Here is a 25,618-nt window from a genome sequence, read left to right on the forward strand (position 1 = left end):
CCTTCCTACGGGGCAGGCCGAAATCCCTGCCTTCCTACGGGGCAGGCCGAAATCCCTGCCTTCCTACGGGGCAGGCCGAAATCCCTGCCTTCCTATGGGGCAAGAGGAGGTAACAGCCAAGCTAAAATCACAGCTGACAAATCCAGATCTGTTCATTTCTAACTAACTAGTGAGGCTTTTTAACATAATGATTTTATTGCTTCTTGCACTCGGGCTGTACAAGCTCCACACCGCTGCTTTATTGAATTCTGTGAGACTTCAGTGAACGTATGTAAGTAGAGGGTAGGTCTGCCAGGAAGAAAATCCAATTTCTAAAACCAATTAAGGCCCAGAGTAAAATAAACAAACAAACACCCCTTAAAATTTAGGTTCAGATAACAGAAATTAAACACTCCCACCATCTGAACAAAGAACAGAAAGATAAGGTTAGACTTATACAGGGCATATGGCATGCATAAAGCTCTGACATGATTAAAAAAGGGAGAAAAAATAAACATCTTTACATAGAAGAATATGTTCCAGTCATCTCTGCATTATGCTTCTATTAAACAATTAAAACTATTAAGCTCTAGTGTTACATTATCAAAGTAATGGAAAGATGAGCTCCTCTATGGAAAGCCACTTAAACATATGCTGGGATGTGCATTTATTTTCGACACAGCACATTAACTGCCGATTGTAAAGTATCACCACGCTGGTATTAGAGCTAATTCATGTGAAAATCTGCCTGAATGCAAGAGAAACCTGGAGATCTCTTCACTGTTCAAAAACAATGAGAAAATTAAGACGGGGATTAAAGGACAGGCGGTTGATTTTCCCCACCAGTGAAGTGTGACTACCTGCAAAAGGAGCAAAACAAGGAACCCCTGGGAAATTTTCTAGATAATTCATAGCGCTCGTGAGGCTTTTGAAGTCTCCTGTTGCAGAGACTTGGAAAAGGCCAAACTTCACCTAAATAACTAAATATACTTTTATTTCCTGCATATATATATATAATATATAGTGCATATAAATGGTCTGTTTTTATATACATATACATACATATATATATATGTAGCATATCTAGTAAGTATATGTAGTTTTTCTGTTCAACTGTTCAATTCTTTAAAAGGCTGTTTCCAAAAGCAATGACTTTTGCTACACATAACATTTTCTCACCAATCTGCTGCTTTTGCTGCTTGAATCTACACTATTCCATTTTCCCCTTCAGAACTGCTTGATATTTTAAAAGAAAATTAAAAATGATGAATAAACATTTTGTGCCATGCTATAAATAGGAGAAATATTTAATATACCAGCTGGTTTGCCATGAAAATTAAATCATGGAACATACTGCGGCCATGAGTCTTTCCTTCATCTTCCCACACAACAATTTTCTCCCCTATCCATCCTCTTAACAGTGCACAAAAATAGGCATATGTGCTGACATCTAATGCAAAGAGCTCATTATTTTTAGCTAGCTGAGCTCAAATAAGCTGTTCTTGATGGTGCCTTGTGTGAGGCAACTTAATTTTACTACTACAGCATAATTAAGTGCTGAACCAATAACTTGCAGCAACAATGCCAGGCAAAGGGCTGTGTTAGCAAGCTGCATAACGAGGCTTATCAGTGTAATTGTTTGCATATAAAATAGTTGCAAGGGTAGCTCAGCACTGTGCAAAACAGATAAGGCTGGAAAGTTTCAGACTTCACCTATATAGATGCTTTGAAAAGCAAATTCCCTACCCCTTAGTTGGCATTTATAAACAGCTCTATTTTAGTTGTACAGACTTTTTTTTTTTTCCCCAATTATTAAATTGAGTTATTTCTGATTCTCACCACAAACACGAGTGGACAAGCAGGCTGACTTTCTTCTCACTTGAAGTTAAGGAATCATGAAGTCTCAGGAAAAAAAAGGCTGAGAAGAACATTAAGCAGCTCTCTGCGCTCCAAAGACAATGACAACTATATATTTAATGGTTAAAAGAAAAGTTATTTTTCAAAGGAGTAGCCTCAGCCTCATTCCAGCTGCCTTTGAAAATGATTAATATTTTAAAAATTTATTTAACAGTCAGAAATGCCTGTTAATAGGACGAGCTGAACACACAATGTGAAATACAGTCTTGTTCAAATTGGAGACTTCTCTCAGAGAGTCCAGGCCAGGGTTTCACTTCAAGAGATCAGCCAGACTAACCTCATGCAACTTGACTCATTAAATCTTTGAGCTGAATGTTTGAAAATCCAAATAATCTCTGCACAGAAAAATGCAAACTATGAACCTACAGATTTTATGTGGGTGGAGCTCTCCATTCCTGGCAGCTGCATTTCCCCAGGGGAAGGATACTGCTAGTGGCATTTTATGAACAGGCCTTACAGTATTTTCCAGACTGTGCCTTTTATATCGTGATAGAGCCACTTCAATAATTCATTAAAGAATTCATTACTATCACTTCATCTGGTGCACAATAAATGTCTGGACAGTTACAAATATGTTGTTTATTCATCCTCCAGATTTTACCCTAAATAAGGCATTAAATAGCATTTTTAAGCATATATTTATATATTCACAAACTCACAGAGCCATAATGTGAGCAGCTGTTTCAGCATCCGTGTCTGTAGCTTATCATGCTGTTTTGATCAGCCTTCACACATGGTGTCAACCATCATTATTATGTTATACAGAAAAATGAGAGGAGAAGGGAAGCAAAGCTCTTCCTAATACATCTTTATGCTTTCCCTGACCTTCTGCCTGATGGTGAGAAATAAACTGTTATGTCCTTGCAGTTATTTATGTGCAAGGGATCCCATCAAAATACTGCATCAGGCAGAATAGGAGTTCTGCTAAATGTAGGGAAATACTCTTTAAGATATAGTGATTATAGCCACAAAATCCAGGTAAGCACAACAGAAATACGTTTATTACATACTATAGTAGATTCTCACATTGAAGTAACTTTCATTTATAACTAAATTTAAATTTTATTAAATTTAAATATTACCTAAATTTATTGTTGAGGTGCAATTAAGCCTTTCTGCCAAATTGCCAAAGAGCAGGCCAGTCAGGCACAAAAATCATTACAGGTAATCAGTCTCCTAGTTAGCTCAGTGTATAACATCTGTGATCTACTCAGTGTGTCAAGAGATGTGTAACATACAGTACGTATTTTAGAGGAAATATTTGTAGTCCTTTCTCCTTCTACCATGCACGAAGCATAGCTTCAAATGAATACAGTTCCTGTGCTCTCCTGAAGCATTAAATAATAATGAATGCAACTCTGAAAAATGAAGAATGAGGAAATAAAGACAGAGTAAATAAAGACATGGAAATTACCAGAATTCATAAAAATACTGAATGCCAACAAATGAAGCTTTTTGAAAATAAAACGTAGGCACATAAATCAAGGGTATTTAGCACATTTATATCCTATAAACCACTTGGGTATTGATCATGCTAGAGTTACAAGGGTTGCTACCTATATATGTTACTCTTAGTTTGATAAAGATTTTACAAGACCTTCACTTTGTTAGGCAAGAAATCATGCACTGTGAAAGTCATGACTTCAGCTTTTGTATTTTTATGCTTTAATATAATGGTGGCAAAGTCAGTAAAACTTGTATTTTATTCTTGTGTTGCTCCTATAATGTTATAAAATGATTATTAAGTAGAGAACCAGGTCCTGCAAGGTGCCAGACCCCCTTGGAGATCTGCAGTGCTCCAAGACTGATTGCTTCGGATTTCTTCTGAGCCTCATTCCATCCCAGGATCCTTCTAACCCAAGAAAACCACATCTTCAAACAGAGGAGGTATAGTCTTTATAATAATCATAATGACATCATAATGTCATTACTTTCTGTGGTAAAAATCCTCTATATTATCATAGACCTTAATTTGCAGCTTTAAAATTTGTTGTGTCACACACCAGTATATTCTGATGGCTAAAGACATAAATTTAGAATGACTAAATCCCTTTAACAATGCCTTAGAGGACACCTGATTAAGGAAGTAGAGTTATGCCTTGGTGGAGCAACAAGCAAATGAAATCAGAACTTTTCACTAAGATAGTGCCCAATAGTAGTTTAGTGAAAATTACTATTTGCAGATGTAAATTAAAAAAAAAAAAAAAGCACAGAAGCAAAGGAAATACATTATCCAAAAGAAATTTTTTTTTTATGCTTTGTCCAGTACCTAAATTCAAAGTCTTCCAAGATCATTTTGTTGATATTAAAAAAATAAATTTTCTATTTTGAAAAGGACATTTTTCCTTTTCTTATGCAGGCTTGTACCTTCATACATAACTAATAGCCATGCCCTGAACTTCAAAGTAATTAAGTATGATCATGCTCAAATTGCCTGCTACAAAAACCAGCCATGCAGAAAGTAGTAATGAGTTTTCTGCATTATTTGGAAATTTACTCTAGCTCTATAGATATTTAAACAAGATATGAAGCATTTGATATTAAAAATCAACATAGTTTAAAAAACAGTCTTCCTTAAGTTGCTGTTCCTCCTTTACACTAATGAATAGGACAATATAATTCATTTGTGATATATATTTATTTATTTATTATGGAAACACATGCCTTACATCTAGATGAAGTGTTGGCTAAAAGAAGTGAACCTAGGAGTATAGACAGCAAAGTTCTCACGCATTATGATGGTTTAAGTACTATTTCTACTTTCAAAAACTGTAGTCTCAAGGTGTAGCTTATTGCAATGAATGAAACTATTTTCTGAATTATGTCTTTGATTATTTAGGAAAAAAAAAAAAAAGAAAAGGAATTCTAGCAGAATAAATAAAAGAATTTCCCAGCAGAATTCTTCTGCTAGGAAAGTTAATGGATGAGAGTTTTCACATAGGGTGCTCTGCACTAATGGAGATTTGAGCTGAAGTGAAAGAGCGTTTGAGGGTGACAGGGGCTTGAGGGTGGTAGCTATGGGCACTGTCACTGCTGCCTCACATCCTTGCCTTGTGTGGGGTGAGCGGGAACTCCTGGAGAGCCCCCTCACAACAGCTAGCACACAAGCTGCATGCATGTGCCAAACCAGCTCCACTTCAGCAACAAGTGCTCCGTGGTGAGACAGGGACTACTCTGGAAAAATAGGAATCACAGCACTAGAAGAAACTTAAAGACACTGTTTATCTTCTTCAATATAGGAATAAGGAAAAAAATCCAATGTTTGCCTCCTGAAAGAAGGTGACCTGTGTTATGTTCCACTGGGAGGGAGGTTCTTAGATTTACAGCAGCATCTTGTATCAAAATCACCTACTTCACCAACACTTAAGAATAGTACCAGTTCATAATAATATTTTCGCTTAATCTCTTCAAACTCCTTGAAAAATATGTTTAAACTCCCCAGAGTTCCCTTTAAATCCGTAATAGTTTCCCTAAAGAAAAATTAAGTAGGAAAATGCTACACAGGCAATATTAAAATATCTACCTTTCCCACAGAGGATGAGAGCCCCCTTCCGCTGTCCCTTGAGCTGGATCGTGAGCCAGTTTTACCCTCACTCATCTCCTTCTCACACCTGGCTATCTTCTTTTTCAGTTTCTCTCTTCTTTGCTGGTCTGCAACTTAGGAAAGAGACAAATAAAGTTTGTCAGATGATTTTTTTTTTCATAAACAATTTTAAAATGTCATAGGGGGTTTCCTGACACTCAGCAAAGTCCCACCATTGTGCTATGTTCCACTTCATTCAGCAATTATGAAAAATTATTTAATTTTAAATAAAAATAAGTATAGATAAAATCGTAGTAGTGACAGGTAAAATAACAGGTAAAAATAAGACCATGCTGATAGCTGAAGCTAGACAATATTTTACAGCTACTACAATTCTATCAATCTACAATCGGTATTGTTGTATTCTACAATCAGTATTGTTTACAGAGCACTCTGCACTATACGTTTGCACTCATCCTGTACCCTCATCCAACCATTCAGCACAAAACAAACGGTGACATATCAATAAATCTCTTGCATACAAAATTCATGCTCAAACCATGGAAGAATAGATGGTGCTTCCCCAAGTACAGAAATGCACTGCAAAACCATATGTTCATGCCACAGACATAAACAAGGAGAGCAGACACTGCACAAGGGCCACTGCCAGATCAGGAGAGGAAAAAGGCTTATTGGTTTCTACTGATAAGATTCAGATCCAAGATCATGTTCATAAGATCTGTAACACAGAGGAGGAGTTGGGTGACTGCGCTGTCAGGTATCCCAGAGAAGAGCCCTGAAGAAAGACAAGGTAAATTTTCTGAGTTTGCTGTTAATCACCTACATCTATTACAAAATTTCAGTATATTGTGAGTACACTGGTGCCACCAACGGTAAAATCTGCAATGCTCAATAATCCATCAGAAACATTAATAATTTAATTTCCAGAATACGTAATAGAGCATATGTTGAAGTCTGCATGGACAATGAAACCTCTTTTACCCTTGGGAAGATTTCCCACTCATTTACATAGAGCCAAGCTCATGTGCTACTGGGCAGTTTTGTTTGATCTAGACATAGGAGTTCATCTCCTCCAGACACACAGACAGAAAGGCCTCACTGATCTCTCCAAGGTTATGCATAATGTATTCAGATTGCACTCTGGTAGACTTCTCTCTACCAGAGTGCAGTAATCTTCACATACATTACTGCAATTAATGCATAGAAATGTAAATAACTGTGGATTGGTGTGGTACATTTCTCTAGACAGCTGGGAACCCCAGCAATCTGAGGCTCAAGGGAATTTTACATAAACCTTTAAAATTCACTTCTCTGTGTACATTAATCCTACAGATATGTTAATCTCTGTGAATTATTTAAACCTGTGTGTTCATTTTATAAAATATTTTATACTCTTTTTAAATGAGAAATGATTCTTTCAGATGCAAAATCCTTCCTCTCATTCCTCAGGGAAATCCCTTTCTCTTTCCTTCAGTTCTTACAATTGACATGTAAAATATGAAGTAATTGCTTTTCAGCTGCTGATTTTTTCAGCACACTCCATTAGAGTACTTACAATATAAAGTTGCTTTTATTACTGAAAGTCATTACCTAAAGCTAAGATAAGCTAAATATTACAAATCTGAACTAAGTATATGCCTTGAAGGAAACAAATATACTGTACCATTAAATTAATTAAAACTTGGTATTTGTCTTGCTAATAATCATTATTATGAAGCCTTTCTAAATTACTATTATTTCTATTTCCATTTGTCTTCAAAGTTACAACACACTCAGAATTAGCTAAAGGTCAGAAGTTTCATATGTTTGAAATAAATAATTACTTAGACTCACCCAGCAGAATGTTTGCATATCTGTTAAAACAGCCTGTCCTACCGTTTGGGTAAATGGCTGAAATGAGTGTTGAATTAATATCTAGGGAGACAGAGTGAATGAATGACAAAGCTCTACCATGCAGGTTATAGGGACGCAAGAACATCCCATTTGGTAACCGTGAGTGGATGCCCGAAACAAGTTTCCCCACACTCCAGTGGAAAGTGGATTGGTCCGAGATGACAAAAGCTGGACCGTGTTGCTGCCCGTTCTGCCTGCACAACGTGGCTTAAGGGGGTCCTGAGCAGCTGTGAGGCACGTGAGCATCAACGCAAAACTAAGTTCTGCTGCTGTCTCAACTCTGCTCTGTGCTTTTCAGCACTTCACAGGGGGCTTTTCCCCCCACATCTTAGTGACAGAGGATTAAGACTGAGACTTAACAGACCCGCGCAGACCCTGTCTTTCCTAGTGGGGTTCAGAGCTGTAAAAGCTAATCCCTAAGGACCTGCAGGCCTGCTTGTTAGCGTTATCATTCTCAGCCCTAGCCTGGCTCGTGCCTCTGTGCTGGGAGGAGGCTCAGGAAGCCAGGAGGTACCTTTGGCTGTTGGAACGACACACGGGCCGCAGTCACGTCCACGGGAAACATAAGGCCTCTGGCCCATGGGAAGCACATGCCGAGCTCGACTCAGCTAACCCAGGACCCGTTCCAAGGCCACAGTGTCATGTATGGTGACCACAGGGCACCGCAGGTATATGCAAAGCTCAGTGACACCATTTTCAGGCTAGATCTGCTATAAAAGCCAGAAATTGTAAAACCTGCAAGTCCAGATTCAAGGTAAAGTGACAACTAGCCCTGAGGCAGTCAGCAAGCAACACAGGCAAGGGCAAAAGCACATACCCTTTCCCCAGACAGGAACTGCAGAATCCAGACTTTTAGCTTAGCTTTAGCTTAGTTAGCTTTTAGCTAGACAGAAAGTGCTATCGTACAAATAGCCTTTGAGGCACCCAAGCCTTTAAGGTACAAGTACAACTACAGCTGCTAGGAGCTGGAGATACTCAGCATGGCTAAACAGAACCACATGTGCTGCAGCTGTGAGTACATTAAAGAATGAGACTGGCATTCGGGGATAAACCTGCAGTATTAAAAGGCAGAAAATGTATCTGTTAATTGAGTAATAAGGTTCCTCACTGTCCTACATGTCTTCTCCCTCAAAGCAGTCACAAGGACAGTGTCTTTGGTTTCCAGTGAGGTCAAATAAACTATATATTTGATACAATTAACATACTGTCATGAATGAGCACAAAATGAATGTCAAGTGAGTTCATTACATGGTACGTAATAATTTCACTGCAAACAGCTGTAATCATATTTTGCCTCCAGAAACCTATCGTATTTGTAAATCAAATATGGGAAAAAATTAATACAATGTATACATCTTGTTGCAGATACATGAAAAAAATCGATTTTATCATCTCTTCTAAAAAGAAAATACTTAGAAATATAAACATACATTTAATGAATCGAATTACATCTATCCATTGGTTGTAAATAGACACTTAACAGACACTTAATAGATACTTAATGTATCTCATTAACTGATATGTTGAAAATCACCACAAGGATTTATAGTAAAGAGATAATAGATTATAAACAAAGTACTGATTTTTGTATTCACATCAACTCACAGTCTGTAACTTATTCCACCCACTCCAGGAATCTGTTCTGCTAATTCTGTTGGCAATCAGGGGAAACAGAGGAAAAGCTAGGAATTTTAGAAGAGCTACCTATGAAATGCTGATCAATCCAATATAGAAAGAACACTTTTGCCAAAGCAAACACTTTTTTCACAAAGTTTAGAGCACACTTAGAAAGCAGACATCATACTTTTCTAATACATTTCTCTGTTAGAGTACTCCCTCTATAGGCTTCATTCTTTTCGACTAAGCCATTTTCAGACAAGTGCTTAGAATTATAAAATTAATGCCATAAAACCTGGAAGAAAGAAAAATAATCATACATATCACATCAGACTCCTAAGCAGCTCAAAGACCATGTGCACAAAGACAACATGATCTGAAATATCGTCCTTTGCTCTGTATTTCAAATCACTGAATGAAAGTTTATCATATTGTGCTACAGGTGGCAGAGTTAAACCTTCAAATTGTTTTTTACTTTTGGTGTAAATAAGTTATGCCAGACAACAAAATATTAATTAGATTAAAATTGAGTTTAGCTTACAGAAGAGCAAATCTCAAAAGAATTGTCCAAACCTGGCCATCTCTCTGGTGTGTTTTTACATTCAATAGAGATTCCTCCAGCCTTGTTTGTACCAAGCAGAATGTTACTCAGAAAAGCAGCGTTTATATCAGCACATCTATTTAAGAAACATGATACTACTTGGCCAAGCTACTAATAGCAGATTCCAGCCATTATTAATGGTTGGAAATGAAGCCTAAGAGCGAGACTGGAATCCTTAAGAGGAATTCCCAAAGAGGAGAGAAGCGCAGGATTATCCCGAATGTATCCACCTCTGAACCGCATGGAGACGTCACGTTCCGAGCTGCCTCCTGGGTTTGCAGAGAGAGGCTGAGTGGATGGGAACAGCGGGATCTGTCCAAGGGTGCCCATGGGGGACACCCCAAGGACAATTTATACAAACTAGACCAAGCTAATGCTGTGAGACAAAGGAGAAGACGTGCCATTTTATTCCAGTTCCATGGTAGGCTAGGAGTATCTTGTAGTAAGAGTGGAAAAAAGCACAATGACAAGAAGAAATGAACAAACAAATACTGGGCAGATGTTAAAGCTGGGTAAATTCAATTAGAAATGAGACACCGTATAAAAACTCCATGAAAAACGTATTTACTGATGTACTGAGCATGTTTCTTAAAATTAATTACCTCTCCTAAAAATGAAAAAAAAACTTGTAATAAGAAATCCAAATTACTTATAGTTAAAATTGCAGATTGTCAAAAATCTTTACACACTGAATTTTCCTGCTCTCTGGGGATTCAGACTTGATAAATATTCTTGAATAGTTTTCCAACGACCTATCTGCACTCTGAAAGTCTAAACATTAGAATTATCTGTTTCGTGTCAGAGGACTTATTTTAGTTGCTTTTAGTTTTCACTTTCAAAAGTGCATGTGTACAAACAAGTCCCAAGAGCAGAGTAGGAAAGGATGAAAAGCAGGGAGATTTGGGGAAAGACTCATGTGAAACAGCAACAACAGCAAAATACTTAAGCCTGAAAAAGATAGAGCTATCTTTTTCACAGCATAAAGAATGGACAGCAATAGTGCAAAATATGTTGGCGCTCACCAGGAAAATTCCAATTTAAATACAAATACAGAATTATACAGCATAACCATTTCTTCATTTTCCTACTTGAACCTAATCCCATTCCTCCCAAGAACTTTAAAAACAAAACAAAACAAAACAAATTTATTGACTACTCTGAATCCTTTTCTCCTATGTTCCCATTCAAGTTTCATCAGTGCTAAAATAGGTTTGTAGCGGGTATCTTCTCAGTGTCCTTTTTTTTTTTTTTCCCTTTGGTATCAGAGACCTGCATTCCCAAGCACACTAATCACCAGGCTCAGCCTGTACTATCAATATGCTCCATGGAAAAACTGCTAAACATACGGGTTGAAAAGTTAGCACTGTTAGAAATGAGGCCTGTGTCGGAGCAGCTGTCTTACTTGGCATGGCTTTTGTCGAGTTCTTTGGCACTAACTCCACAACTACAGGCTTCTAATGGCCCCCAGTATCAATCAACATGCTTGGACTAATTCTGAACATAGAAGTTTCGCATTTCAAGAAGTTTCACATTTTAACAACTATTTTCAGTCAGTAGAGCTGATCTAATACACCAGAACATGTTCGCTGATAGCCCAGCAGCACATGGCAGCTCGCCTGCTTTTACTGACATCTAAGAGAACGGGAGAAGAACAGTGGAAACTAAATGCACTTTAAGGACAGACCGCGTTCAGTAGTCCAGGGAGAAGGCCAACTACAGGATCGGGTTCAATTCTTAAACACTAATGACTGATTCATGGCAACAACTCAAGGGGAAAAACTCACCTGCTATTTTAGCAGTACACAAGCACATTTTCAGGGGAAATTATTCAACACTGTCTGCAGGAATTCCCATTTTGAAACTCTATGCTGTTGATAAATCTTAGCATTTGAAACTGAAAATGTATCCACCCTTCCTAAATCTGGTTTTCTTTCTTCCTTTCTTCCTTCCTTTCTTCCTTCCTTCCTTTCTTTCTTTCTTTCTAGCTTACAGCTTTATTCGCCCAGTAATTCTGTGCCTGTCATTGCCTCAATGGAAACATGTTATTATTTTGTCTTTCTATTCCTTGTCTTACTGTATTCTGTTAGGGTTTCCTTCTCCTCTCTCTGAAGAAGGAAGGGAGGAAGGGAGGAAGGGAGGAAGGGAGGAAAAGAATGACAGGCACAGAATTACTGGGCGAATAAAGCTGTAACCTCCCAATGCAGCACTGAGTGGATCTCAGCCACATGTGGCCATTCCCCTGGCATTCAGTCATACGGATGTTGCATCTGTTTCTGGATAAATTACACACCCTAACCCTTGCAAGAAAAAAGCAAGCAATTGGTTTGAAAACACTCTAAAAATCTTTTTTCCTGCTTTTTTTTTTTTCAGTATATTTTGAATACTCTCACTGACTGAGCTATTTGCTGTCATCTCTATATAGTCTTTCACAAGAGACAGAGAAAGAAATATTATACAGTTGATCACACACTACAAATGATACCTAGCACTGAGTTTTACATCTGAGCATTTATATTTGACAGAATTGTTATCACACCACTGAAACCTATAGTTACATAGTTATGAAGAATTAGAGATACAAAGAAAAAACACCCACCAGTGTTTCAGATAAGAAATCAGTTCAAGTAATTTTCAAATTCTTTCTAAACACCTGCAATTTATGAGATTTATGCAGATACAATACAAGGGGTTAGTTAGTACTATAAAGAGATCTTGCATGACAAAATATATCAAGAAAGCAGATCAGAAAAAAATATATGCAAACCTTCAGTAAGAACAATTATTAATATTCAAATACTTTTTTTATTATTAAGAAAGGATAATCTAAAGTAAATGCTAAAAAGGCATACAGCAAAATCCTGGGCCTACTGCAATTTGGAACTTCTGCTATTAATCTTCCTGGACCCACAATGTCAGCTATGGTATCTAAAAAACTTATCCTCCACAGTCCAAAATTTGACTTTTAAAACTGTATTACCAGAATACAAACTTGCGGGTAAATTCGCTCCTAATCCTGGCAGCGTTCAGATTGGACATCAGAAAAAATCTTTTTGCTAGACAGATGCTGTGGCTCTGCAACAGGTCTCTCAGGCTGCAGAATCTCCATCCCTGGAGTTTTTCAAGTCTTGGGTGACCTGATTTAGTGTTGGCAAGTGTTCTATATTCAACAAGGGGCACTAGGAAGAGTTAATGAGCTCAAAAGATCCCTTCCAACCAATATTTCCCTGTTTCCATGGAAGAAGGGCAGAGATTGAGCTTCTGAAATGTTAGGACAAATGACGGTGAGTACGGACCGAGTTGTTTAAGAGCAATTGGTAGATAAGAACCACTATCTGGTAGAAAGTTCTTCTTCTGAAATGTTAATAGAGGCAGTAAGCAAACTGTAACTTTTAGCCTTGTGTCTGGCAAGTGCAAAGAGTCTTAAACTCCAGTGAAACCAGAGATACTCTCTCCCTCTCTCAGAAAAAAAAGGGGGGGAATCTGTTCATTGCTTTTATTAAACAGATTTTAAAAAATGGCAACTTGTCAACTTATAATTGTGTAATTTTTCTCAGTGAGAAATATCAAACATACCACATATTAGAATTAAGCTAAAAGTACAGATAAAAAGATATATATACAGATATGTCTAATAACATCTCAATCTCCCAAGGCTGAATAGTCAATATAACTCCAACATTTGTTAAAATTAATTCTGCGTTTCTAACTAGGATCCCAGTCCTTGAGCTACGTTGCTCAGCTTCACTTTATGATCCGAGTCCTACTTTGTGAATATGATAAAATTCAGCACACTATTATAACTTCCAAATCTTAGGCTCGAATAGCAACAAATACTTTACAGTATTGAGGGTTCTTTTTTTTTTTTTTTTTTTTTTTTTATTTTCTTTTTTTTTTTTTTTTTTTTTTTTAATCAAATGTTTCATTTTTTTCTTGCAGCTTTAAGTTATTTCTATTGCAAACTGCTTTCTTCCAGGGCCGGGTTGGTTATATGCATATTCTAATAAAATAAAACACAGCATGAGCTTTTTCCATTCCAGTTTGGAAATAGGTGAAAGAGCAATTCCGCGAGGATTTACCGTACCAATTTTATCAAACAGATGGGCAAAAACAAAAGCCGTAACAAAGGTGAAATGTTTCCATCAGTGCCCTGTATAGGAGATTAATGTTCCCTCTGTGACCAGAGCAGAGTTCCATAGTCAGACACTGCTTTGAAGAAGATGAATTGAGAGAAACACGCATTGAACTCAGGCTTGCTGCCTGCAATGGAAATTTCCTTGCGACAGAGCCCACCTGCCAGTGTCATGACAATTATCTGCTAAGGTGAAGGCACTGTTGCTGCCTCCCCAAACGAGCCTGTTATTCAGAGAAGCTCATTTTGGGGGAAAACACACCAGCTTTGAGCTCAGGAGCGTTTTATCAGGGAAGACAGCAGACTGTAGGACAAATGGGCATTTGCTTGGGTTGAGAAAGACCAAGATGTGAGAAGGCACGCAAGAGGAACTTTCAAGCAGGGAATCTAGGGAAGTCTATCAGATGCAAAAAGAAAAACTATAAGAGGTTTATTTTTTTAACTAGGCAAACTTTTAGGTGTAAATTTCCTCCATGTACCAAGCCCATGTTTCCCTGCTTGTTTCAAGGAAAGCTTCGGTAGAACCGGGGCACGGAAAGGAAGAACTTATCAAATGCCCCTGCGGAGCAGGTGGGCTGCTGCTCCTACTGCAGCCCCACGTCCCTGCAGTCCCACTCCAGCGCATCCTTGCAGCCCCGCTCCAGCCCATGCTGTGCCCTTTGAAGCACGGGAGGCACCCAGAGAGGCACCTTTGGTGACCTGGGTGCTGCTTGCTGCCCTATTCACTCTCAAGCCATTGTCTGGAAATACCGAAAAAAAAGAAATGAAACCAAGACATTCTGCTAAAAGGATGAGTGATTCCCTGCAACAGCTCTAGTTATTCTTGTCATTCTTCAAGGCAGTATCACTCTGGCTTGCTCAGCTTTGAGACTAACCTAAAAGTATATTGTAAAAAAAAAAAAAAAAAAAAAAAAAAAAAAAAAAAAAAAAAAAAAAAAAAAAGAAGTATTTTCTCATCCTATTTTTTTTTTTAGAATCTCATTACTTGTAAGTAATTATAAATACAGAAAGGGATTCAGAGAAAAGATGTCTGATAACAGAGATATTTTTGTTATTTTAATAAACAGCTGCTCAGCTGCTATTTATCTGCATTGACTAATATACTTCATTTAGTATTCTGTTAGTCTCCGATTTGTAACTATTGCTTTTCAGCTAACACCATAAAGAAGGCTACAGTACTGACACTTTTACACAATAGTAAGTGATGAGGAAACTCTCAGAAACAGCAACTGCAGTTTAATCCAGGCTGTGTAGCTGTGTGCTTGTAATTAGCTATGTTTTCTGTGAAATGAAACAAAAAGTTCAGCCCAGGCCCCCAGGTGCCAAGTTCTCACAATTTCCCTTGTCCTTACACTATCAAACTCTCTTCTTGAAAGTTCAGTTGCACAACATGTCATAAGAAAGGACAGAGAAAATGCTGAAATTATCTTTTTCTGTTCCATTAAATAAATGAATGAAAAGGATCGTAAGTAAAGTCAACTGCAAACCTAAGCACAATTAATCACTGACTAGGAACATGTCTTAGACTCACTGAGATTCTTTCAAGTAGGTGTAGCAGGATTAAAAAAAAAGCTGAAGAAACCAGCAGATGTACATATGCCTGACTAAGAATCATATTCTGCTGTTGGTCTTCTATTTCTCTTGCTTTTTTTTTTAGCTAATTTTACAGAAGCTTTTTCAGAATTGACATATCACTAGTACTTACATTTGATGCTAGTCAACCTACTTCTGGGCACGGAACAATCTACAGCTGCTGAAAATATGGAAAAGAATAAATGTGAGTGATGTATTTTAGAACATTTGTGATGGTTGGAATAAAATAACATTGAACAAAGATTAATTTAATTAGAACTCATTCAATATTTTAAAATATGTTCTGCACAATGCAGTTAAATATTAGATCCTCATACAGTCAGATAATTTCAGAGATACAGACAGACATTAAGGAAAATATAGTAATAAATATTTGAAGGAATAATTACTACTTAAATTAATTCCCTTCTTAATTAATACTAATTGCTACTTAAATTAAATTCCCTATACAAAATCCTATCCATTTTTGTCTTAAGAAATAGAATTTGACCGCTGAATGGATTTGGGTGCATACCTAAAGATACTGAGGATATTATCTGTCCAAAGCAAAGACTTTGGCAGAATCAAAAGCCCCAGTGCCCCCGCTTCTAAAGTAACTTTTAGGAAAGGAAAGTGTGATGTAGAGAATCAGCACAAATCTCCAAAACCCCTTCTCCAACTAGAAATGGACCATCAATGTCATAGGAGGCCTTAAAAATCCATTTATTTCAAATCCTGCAAACTTAATCTAAACGCTTGTGACATCCTGTGAAGCCCTGGCATTAGTATTTCTAGGATTGCAGCCTCCAAGAGCAGTTTATGCCATGAAGAAAAAAATTAGGCTGTAAATTGTTGAATAAACAACACTAAAAAATTGTCTATGAACTCAGTATAGTGCATGATATTAACTTTCTAAACATGGTACTTAAGGCAGCATATATACCCTTAAAAATTAATTTGGACTACACTACAGTTTGCTTTCAGTTCTAGCACTGACAATGGGGCACTCTAAGTCCAGAGAGGAATAACCACAGATTTTTAAATCTGAATAAATTTGGGGCACGGTTTTGCCATAAGTAGGGAATATACAATGTTTTCTATTACATTTGTTATTTTACAAAGGGATTAAAACTACAAACAAAATTGTTTTTTCTATGTGCAGATAGTAGTGGGGTATTTTAAGCCACACCTACATAAAAATATTCTAAATTGGACTATTTGATATTCTGCAGACCCACATTCAGACTTTATTTGCTTTTGTATGCACAAAGAAACATTGCTATGTAGCCAGCACTGTCGATTTCCTCAAATCGTACTTGTTTTAGGTCACCGTGGTGTGTGTTTAACTATATCTATCTAGCTATCTATATATATATCTAATGCAAAAATACAGACCTTTAATGACCACAGAATTCACAAGTGGGGCTTAATGTTATAGCTATATTTAACTGGGAATACTGGAATCTCACAGTAGCTGAAAAGAACAAGTTTGAAACTTCTTTTTATGTCATTCTATAGTTACTTGGAAGCTTATTAGGTCAAGGAATGGTGAAATAACGCCTCCCTCCATGTAATTACCCTACATTTTTAACTAAACTCACATATTAGAAATTCCTTATTAATGGTGCCCATGCCAAACCTGCAGTACTGATTCTCCCACCAAATAAATAAATCTTGAAATACTGTGTGCAAACTGGGGGCCTTCATTGATTTTAATACACATCCTCTTAAGACAAATAAAGATTTTTTTGTTTTTCATTTACAAACACAGGGCAACTTTCAAAGTCTCTAATGCTCGTTAATGCCACCCATTGCAATTTGAACCACTGATCATGATCACCTTTGAGATGAAAACAAAACACTAGTCTGACTTGAACTAAAAATATTCTGCATTTATTCCTAAAATAAATTCTGTATGCTTGCTATCACAGCCATCTCCAACATTCTCACCTCAGCATATTATTTCATAGTAGTACTACAGCAGAATGATGAGAATGCAGCTTAGAGTACCTGGAAATTAAAGCAGTAATGCTGGCAGCACTTGGAGAATTTATATAAGATTTCCAAACCCCAGAATAGAAAAGATTAAGTAGCAGCTCTATCTCCTTGCTGATACCAGTCTGTGTACCAAACAGAAAAACAAATAAAAACAAACCTTCTACAACCCAATTCACTCTTTTTTCATATTAGTCTATTCCCAAAGAATAATAGAAGGTTCGTAGATTTGCATTATTACCTTTGGCTGAAAGGATTTTGTTATAATGAAACATTAGGTGATCTCTGATCAGGTACTGATTAGTCAGACTCTGTGAGGAATCAATGCAGAAAGCTACAAAATTAAAACATATTTGAACATTACAAAGACAGGAACAGGAATATCAAAATTTTAAGCAGTTGTTATCAGGCAATTCAAACTCAAAGTCAGTATTTCCAACAGCAGCTGGACAGTTTTCTTTCTCAGTTAGTATTACATGATAAGGAGCTGTTGAAGCTGGACTATGTAAAAATCAGTATGGAAATTTCCTGTTACTCCATTCTACATTACTCTGAAAAATGGGTCAAGGTGACATTATGGCATATAAACATATACTAGCCCCTTTCAACTGTGAAATTATATGTTTAATTAGAAGGCTTTTTTAAACATCGGTAATTTCATCAGTAACTTTAAACATCAGTAACTCTTGGTAACTTGAGAGATTGTGTGTGTGTGTGTGTGTACAGATATATATATATATATACACACACACATATACACACATAAGAGCTTTCTGTTTACTATTGGGCTACACACACACATATATATGTATATATATACACACATACACACACACATATATATATGTATACATATATATGTATATACATACACACATGTATGTGTGTGTGTGTGTGTGTGTGTGTGTATAGCCCAATAGTAAACACAGAAAGCTCAGGTATTTGTGGGTATATGTGTGTGTGTGTGTATCTTGTTATTTCTAAATAGCCAAACAGTTAAGACAGAAAATGCATTCCTCAGAAGTCATTTCAGCAAAGCATACAAAATGCATATAATAAATGTCATCAGTTGAGATAAATGCAAAGATTATTATTATGCAAATATTTTTATTCATAAAAATGAATAAATTCACTGAAAATCAAGCAAGTCAACCTTCTTATGAAAATATACATATTACTTACCATTACTTTTGGTACTTAAGTGTCCTTTAAATGGACTTGCTGGGCCACATCTGGGAATGACAACAGCTGGGTGATCACTTGCTTTAACAAAACATGAGAGAGTTAGAAAGCAGAAAGTACATTTTGGCAGACAAGGTAAAGCAAAGAATAGCGAACCATTGTAAAGGACCTTTTCAGCAGAAAACTGAACATATTTAAATGCTATACCACTACTAAAATATAACACTGCAGTTACATAACTTCATCTGAATGCCAAATTATGACTGCAGTTTGCTCATTGGTTCACACACACAGAATCACAGAGTGGCTGAGGTCGGAAGGGACTTCTAGAGATCATCTAGTCCAACCCTTCTCCTCAAGTTCATGGAATTAAACATCAGAACAGATCACTTCAGCTTGAATTTTATATTGATCATTAAGCTGCTCACACAAAGAGCCTAAATGTTGCATCTAAAGCCTCACTCTTTTCAGGTTTTATTGATAGAATTTTATGATTTTGAAAACTGACTAATGAGAAAAATATTCTCAATAAAGGCAATGATTGTGTTAAGTATTATACTAAAATTTCAGGTTAGTATTTTGAAAAAAAAAAAATCTTTGTGTGAAAAAGCATCCTATCAATAAGAACAGTCTATTTCAAAAACCTATTACTATTAATATAAGAAGAATTTGGTTTGCTATTCAATAACTCTACAGACAAATGTAAGCAATGGCAAAACTTAAATATCTAGTTGTTCTGAGAAAAAAAGAAACACTAGAAATTAGTCTAATGATAATGTGTGCTCCTGCCACACAGGATAAAAAGCCCTGCCGTGGCCTCCTAGCTCCTGCATGCCCAGCACCTGCCTTCCCATGTTGCCTCCCTGTTGCACAGTGACCGACGCCGTTATTGTAGCTATGTATGGAATGGCTTACTTAGAACTTTAGCGTCTTTAGAAAATAAAATGAAAATAAGTAGCGTACCTGAAAGTTTTCAGAGCATTTTCTTGGGCACTCTGTTGCCAAATGACACTAAATGTGGATCAATAAACACCATTCCTATTCTTACAAAGCACAATAAATTATCAAGGTGATCTTGAATTAGAAGGAGGATTTCGCACTTAGAAAAGCCAGTCTTTATATAGCACGGGCTGGGGAGGCTTAACTACAGTGGAGCCAGCATGTGCAGTGACAAAGCTTCTGCCCTTTGCTGCAAGTGCTCTGCGCCAGGGGCAGGAAAGGGATAAGAAAAAAAAAATGAAGAAAAACAATATGCATTTTTTAATCTCATCCTACATGCTATATTTATTTTTATGCCATTTACTTTGTTCTTCAAAAAGCAACATTCCTACCCTAAGTACCAATGTGAAATAGCTCATTTTAAATCCCCCTACTGGTACAATTCTTCCTAATCCCTATTTGTGATATAAGCATACATAAGGATAAACAGTACTAAACTGATGAATAATAATAAAAATTTCAAACACACAATAAAAAAATCATTAAGTTTAAAAAAAATGGGTGATTGCAAACCTAGCAATATTAGCTTTTTTTTTTTTGTTTAAATATGTATTTATCTATTGCATTTGAGTGGCATTCATGATGTACCTAGCTATTCACACCAAGTTGGACTGCTCACCTGTTTGAAGAATCTAAGTCTTTGGGAAGACTCAAACTTGAAGTTATCAGCTTCTTAGTAACTAAAATAAAAAATTCTCCTAACAACAAAAAAACCTTTAGAAGCCAGAAATGTAAGAGATAGCAGGCATGTGAAAACCAGGTGGTTGCATTTAGCGTTGCCCGAGATCATCACAATTTCCCAGCATTTTCTGCATTTCTAATCTGAGTTATAATTCCAGAAGATGACACATGTGATACAAGTACATAAAGTTATACGACTATCTAGACCTGCAGCTGATTCTCTTCAGGAAAGCTAAATGTCTTTAGCTTAATTTAAAGATGAGCAAAGATGCTCAGAAATCTGTTGCTCTTAGTGTTTTCAGTTGGGACAGGCCTGTTCAGAACTGCTGAAAAATCAGGTTTCTTTGAAATGTTCATTTTCAGGTTATCACCAGCAGATGGCACATGGATAAACTGTATCAGACAAACAACTGTGTGTTATTCTTTCAGCTCTTTACTACAGATCAGATGCCAAAATAAAAGAAAAATCAACCCCCTCTCCTGCCCACATCCTGCAATAAATAAAAAATAAAAAATAAAAAATAAAAAATAAAAAAATAAAAAATAAAAAATAAAAAATAAAAAATAAAAAATAAAAAATAAAAAATAAAAAATAAAAAATAAAAAATAAAAAATAAAAAATAAAAAAGGTGTGTGGGGGTGGATTTCAAGATAATCAGGGAGAAATATTCTGCAGTCTCCTCTGAATATTTTGTTTATGGGCAGAGCAGAGATTGCTCACATGCCATGGAAAAAACCCCAATATGTGAAAATCTCAAGTTCAGCAAAAACTGATGTAACCACTTGTGCAAAGGCCCCTTGCACAGGGACGCAGCTCACAGGAGCCACGTCCGGGAGCCCGCTCCTCCCGCCTGCCCTGCCTGGTGCGTCCCTGAGGAAGGATTTCACACGCTTTCCAACCCGACCCAATCCCTGTTACCTGCAGGACACTTGGTCCTTTCACAGGAGTCTTTGAAACCCTCTAAAGCAGCAACTTGGCAATTACAACTGTGAGCTGCATTCCAGGAAATGGGACCCTTGAATAAATGTTTTCCTGAACATTCAGACTCTGAGAGGCCCTTGAACTGCCAGTGTCACTGCACCTGAACAGGATAAGACCTCACAGGTCATTAACAGATGATACTTTCTTGCAGTTTAGAACACTATGTTACCAGACAAAAGTTTATACTGAAGAATTTTATTTTATTTTCCGTTGAACTCTGGCTATTACTTCCTGGCAAGCTATACATACCATTATAGCTCCAATTAAAGAACAGCACAGTCTTCAGTTTAAAGTATTTCCACGAACAGCGCCTGTGAAGGAGGTCTCCTGTGATGCTCCCATGGCGCTTCCTCCTGCGCTACCGGCCTCTGATGCTAAATCATATGAATGAAATCAGACTGCAGCCTTCCCATCCAGGAGGCCCTTTGAGTGTCTCCCTCAGCTACTTGTTTCTTCAAAACATGGGGGAAATCTGTCATAGAAAAAGGCCCAAATATACTAATTTGGCTGAAATTTTGCTGAATACACTAATTTGGCTGAACATTATTGAAAAGTAGCAGAGAACACACAACAAGTAAACTTCTGATTTCTTAGGATCCTAGGCTGTTTTCATGTAGATGTTCCATCACATTTACTACTACACAAAATTCAACTTACTCTACCCTCCCTAAATCTGAATTCAACTTACACTACCCATCACTTTATCTGACAGTATAATTCTTTTTTATACTGTCACATATTTACAATGAAGATAGATGTTGCTGATGCCAGAGGAGAACCTGGAAGGTTTGGTATGTGGGTAATATGTTATGTATAAGTGCTTGTGCAAAATGTTTGAAATGAGATATAAAGTACTAACAGCTGAACGGTCATCTTTGTATTTGAGATTGGGTACCCCAGTCAAACAACAAGGGAGCTCAGCTGTTTCACAAGTGTAATCTCAGTTTGTCTGCTGATATTTGTTTCAGAATGTTTCAAATTGGTTTAACATTCTATTTTAATAGTTATTTGCACAGTAGCAAAAAGCTAGACTTCAACTGAAGAGTTAGATAATGCAAAGAGAATTTGAAAGGAAGAGGTGAGATTTTCAGCAAATTACAAAGTTACCAAATGTTTACCTGACAAAATGCCAATAACACAATGTTATGATTAAACCACCTGGATAGCTAAGGGAGTGAAGGCGTCAGTGCTGTGTTAGGGCTGCGAGCAGAGCAGCAGTTGCATGTACTTTGCCTACCTGATCTCTTATTTTCTTTTTCAAAACGCACTCATGCAAGTGATGTTTTTTTTCCTCAGTGAAGGCTGCCTACTGATTTTGATGAACTTGAGATAAGCTCTAAAAAAAATAAATCATTTTGAAGTAGGACCACTTGTCTGGACTTGGCAGAACTCGCCGGAGTACTAGAGCGCCTTCAGCAATAATAAAGTTTGCTGACTAAAATGTACATTGCCTACTTCATTCATAAAATAATCTGTTTTAAAATCCTGCAGTCACAAATTTAAGGTCTACATAAATATACCTCTTTAAGCCCACATCATTTAGTTTAGGAAATTATTTCCTGAAATATAAGCCTGAGAAACTGGAAAGTATAAGGGGTCCTTTGGTATCTTGGATAGGACATTTAACTGCAGCATCCAATCATACCTTTCATCACAGGGTAGGCAGTGCGGACCCTTCACACTAACTATATAACACCAGGCTTCTCAAGTTGCCTTTGCTTCTAGAGATCAAGCAAATTAAATAATATTTAAAATACTAATTGGAGCTTTTAGTTCCTTATTAAGACTTGTATTTTTTGCTTCTGTAGGCTTTCCCTGCGAGTGTGAAACGCTATACATTAACAAAGGCAAGAGTAAAAAAAAAGCTTCCTCAGTAATTCTCTCCAGATATAAGTAATAATTATATTGCTCCAAAGATATTCATAAAATATTTTGTCAAAATGATCTTTGCATTTTCCTTAAAAATGTATAAGATCTTTATTTCCTTTCTATTTGACAGTCTTAAAAAATCATGGAAATTAGTGGTTTGTATTTGTTATTTTGTTGCCTATTAGTAATAACTAGAATTTATGGAAATTAATTTTCCACAGGTCCTTCTTAATTTACAACACAAATTTGGACTAGAAACAAGCACAGTCTTTCATAACCATGTTCTCATAGTATAGACACTCAGATCCAGAACCAGAAGGCACAAAACCTCCAGTAACTGTGTAGGGAAGTGCAACCCCTGCACTTTCACATGAGCAGCTCCTAGATTTCAGACAGGATTCAAAGCGCCAGGTGGACATCATCTCCGCCCAGCTGTCCCAGAGGAAGGTGTTCAGCACTCGGCTAAAGTCACCAACCCTTATACACTGCTATAATACACCCTTATCTTACATATAGCCACTCACTCTAGTGCTTTGTGTCCTGGCACCAGGACTCCTGCATTCCTGGCCGCACAGCAGCCTCCTCTCAGCTGGAGATGCACGAAATGCTCCTGCTTCCAAAGGCCTAGATGTGCAGCACTGCCAAGAGGTGCAAGGGATTTCATCTCCCTGGGGCCGACAAGGACATGGAGCCCAGATTTCACAACTCCACAACTACTCTAGCCTATCCACTAAATAAAAGATCAAACATTTAATTTTTAAAGGACTGGTGCTCTCATCTCTACCACCAACAACTATTTTCTTTCTCTCCAGTCTCTGAGTGCTCTGAAACAAAAATAGTTAGTGACACATCTGTAGCAAAGTGAATAATTCAGACAACTATATGCAGAAGGGAAGGTCGTACCATGAGCAATTCTCACCAGTTCAGTAATGTCCTATTCAATGCTCTTCCAGCTGCAAATCCCTTCTTTTAACTCCATACACACTTAAGAGCACGCTGTAGCACTAATGCCATACACGTGCTGCGGGGAGAGCATAAGTGTTTTAAATCATCTCTGTGAAAGCCTGAGTGAGTTAGGAGTAGTGATAGAAACTCTTTCTAGCATCTAATCTAATGCCTCAAGAAAGGTCATATTTAAAGGAATGAAATTAGGACCTGAAATATAGTATCCAAACAGGAAGAGTCTAAGAGAATTTTTAAATTAAAGTATCCATTAACTCTTCATGCTACAGAAATTGTTGTGTGCGTGAATACAACATGGATATAAACCCTGCTGTCTCAAGATGTATTAATAATCTGTCCATGGAAAAAAAAAAAAAAAAAAAGCATTATGAGTATTAAGGCCTCCTTTCCTACCAATGCATCTTGCATCTTCCTACCAGTCCCCCTGAACTTCTTTGAAGGCCCCTAGTTTGTTGTCCCCCATCAACATGAGGTGAGATACTGCAACTCGTAGTTCAGTTATGGATTAGATGTGGCCCTTATCGACAGCCATCTAGTTGCCCATCCTCCTAAAGGACAAAGGAGGGAACGTCTTTCTCTGAACAACTATGTTAAATTGTGGGGATTTTATTCCTAGCTGGGTGCTGAGGCTCCTATCACTACGGTTCCTCCTTCTCCCTCCCAGCTGCCAATGGATTGTGAACCAGCGCGAGGAGGGGAGAGGGGGAAAGGCTGGCAGGGAGCAGTAACCCCGTCGTGGGCTCCTTTCCTTTTTTAAGGAAACCAGCTTCAAACAGGGCACCTCTGTATGGCTTTTTTGTAGTGTCGATGCAGTCACAGAAGGTAACTGCAAACATGACTGTAAATTGAGTAAATTGAATTGCTGAAAGTTCCATTCATAAAGTTCCATTTTATTTGAAAATTATGGTAAGGAAAAAACTAAGCATTTCCTAATCACACCTGCATTTTTTATTCTTTCCTGTTCAAATTAAACGGAAGCCTCTCGGATGCATTTCTGACTCCAGAGACAACAAAACTCCCATCAGTTCTGAAAGCACTGCGATTTGGCTGTGAAGCCAGCTTTAAGGGAATTAACTTTGAAGTTGATTAAGAAATGACAGAATCCATGGAGGAAATACACACACATCACTTCCTACAATTTCTGAAGCAAAACCTGATGAATAAAGCCCCAAGAAGCTACAATTCCCTCAGTTAGAAGTCCCATATGTTCCACTTGAATTTTGATTGGGATTATTTGCCTTGGCAGCAAAATATTATTTTACCATATGAAATATTATAGCATAACACTTTGACATATGCATCATAGATAATTGTACAAACTGTTAATTAGACAGCACTATTAATACATTTATTATGCCAGATTACACAAAAACACCTCTTTACTACTACTCTTGGTGCCTAGGAGCGAGTTAGTTCTCAGCTCTTTAAAACTAATAACCTAATAGCATTCTGCTTAAATGAAACCCATCCTGCTGAAATTATATTTCGGTGTAAGAATTTGAAAGCTCTGATTAGTTGAGGAAATCCCAGGATTTCCTCGGAGCGGCACCTGCCTCTGTCCCCCGAGGCCTGAGGTGCCACCGCCAGACCTACCCGCACCACCAGGTTTTTTTAATGTTACAAGAGCTGGAAATAATCGTATAAAACTCATATAAATATATATAATGTGTGTGTATATATATATATATATATATA

General features: G+C 37.2%; 1 protein-coding gene across 1 annotated transcript in view; it reads right to left on the reverse strand.

The window, feature by feature from the left end:
* Nucleotides 1–25,618, reverse strand: part of SPATA7 (spermatogenesis associated 7) — a 38,734-nt gene that overhangs the window by 9,193 nt on the left and 3,923 nt on the right. The window contains exons 2-5 of the mRNA XM_026044690.1: nt 18,430–18,510; nt 17,489–17,581; nt 15,386–15,433; nt 5,420–5,553 (exon numbers count right to left, since the gene is read on the reverse strand). Coding sequence (XP_025900475.1) covers nt 5,420–5,553; nt 15,386–15,433; nt 17,489–17,581; nt 18,430–18,510 — 356 coding nt within the window. The remainder of the gene's footprint in view (nt 1–5,419; nt 5,554–15,385; nt 15,434–17,488; nt 17,582–18,429; nt 18,511–25,618) is intronic.

Source organism: Nothoprocta perdicaria, unplaced genomic scaffold, assembly GCF_003342845.1.
Source record: "Nothoprocta perdicaria isolate Ctin4 unplaced genomic scaffold, notPer1 scaffold_379, whole genome shotgun sequence".
In the NCBI taxonomy this organism is placed as follows: Eukaryota; Metazoa; Chordata; class Aves; order Tinamiformes; family Tinamidae; genus Nothoprocta; species Nothoprocta perdicaria.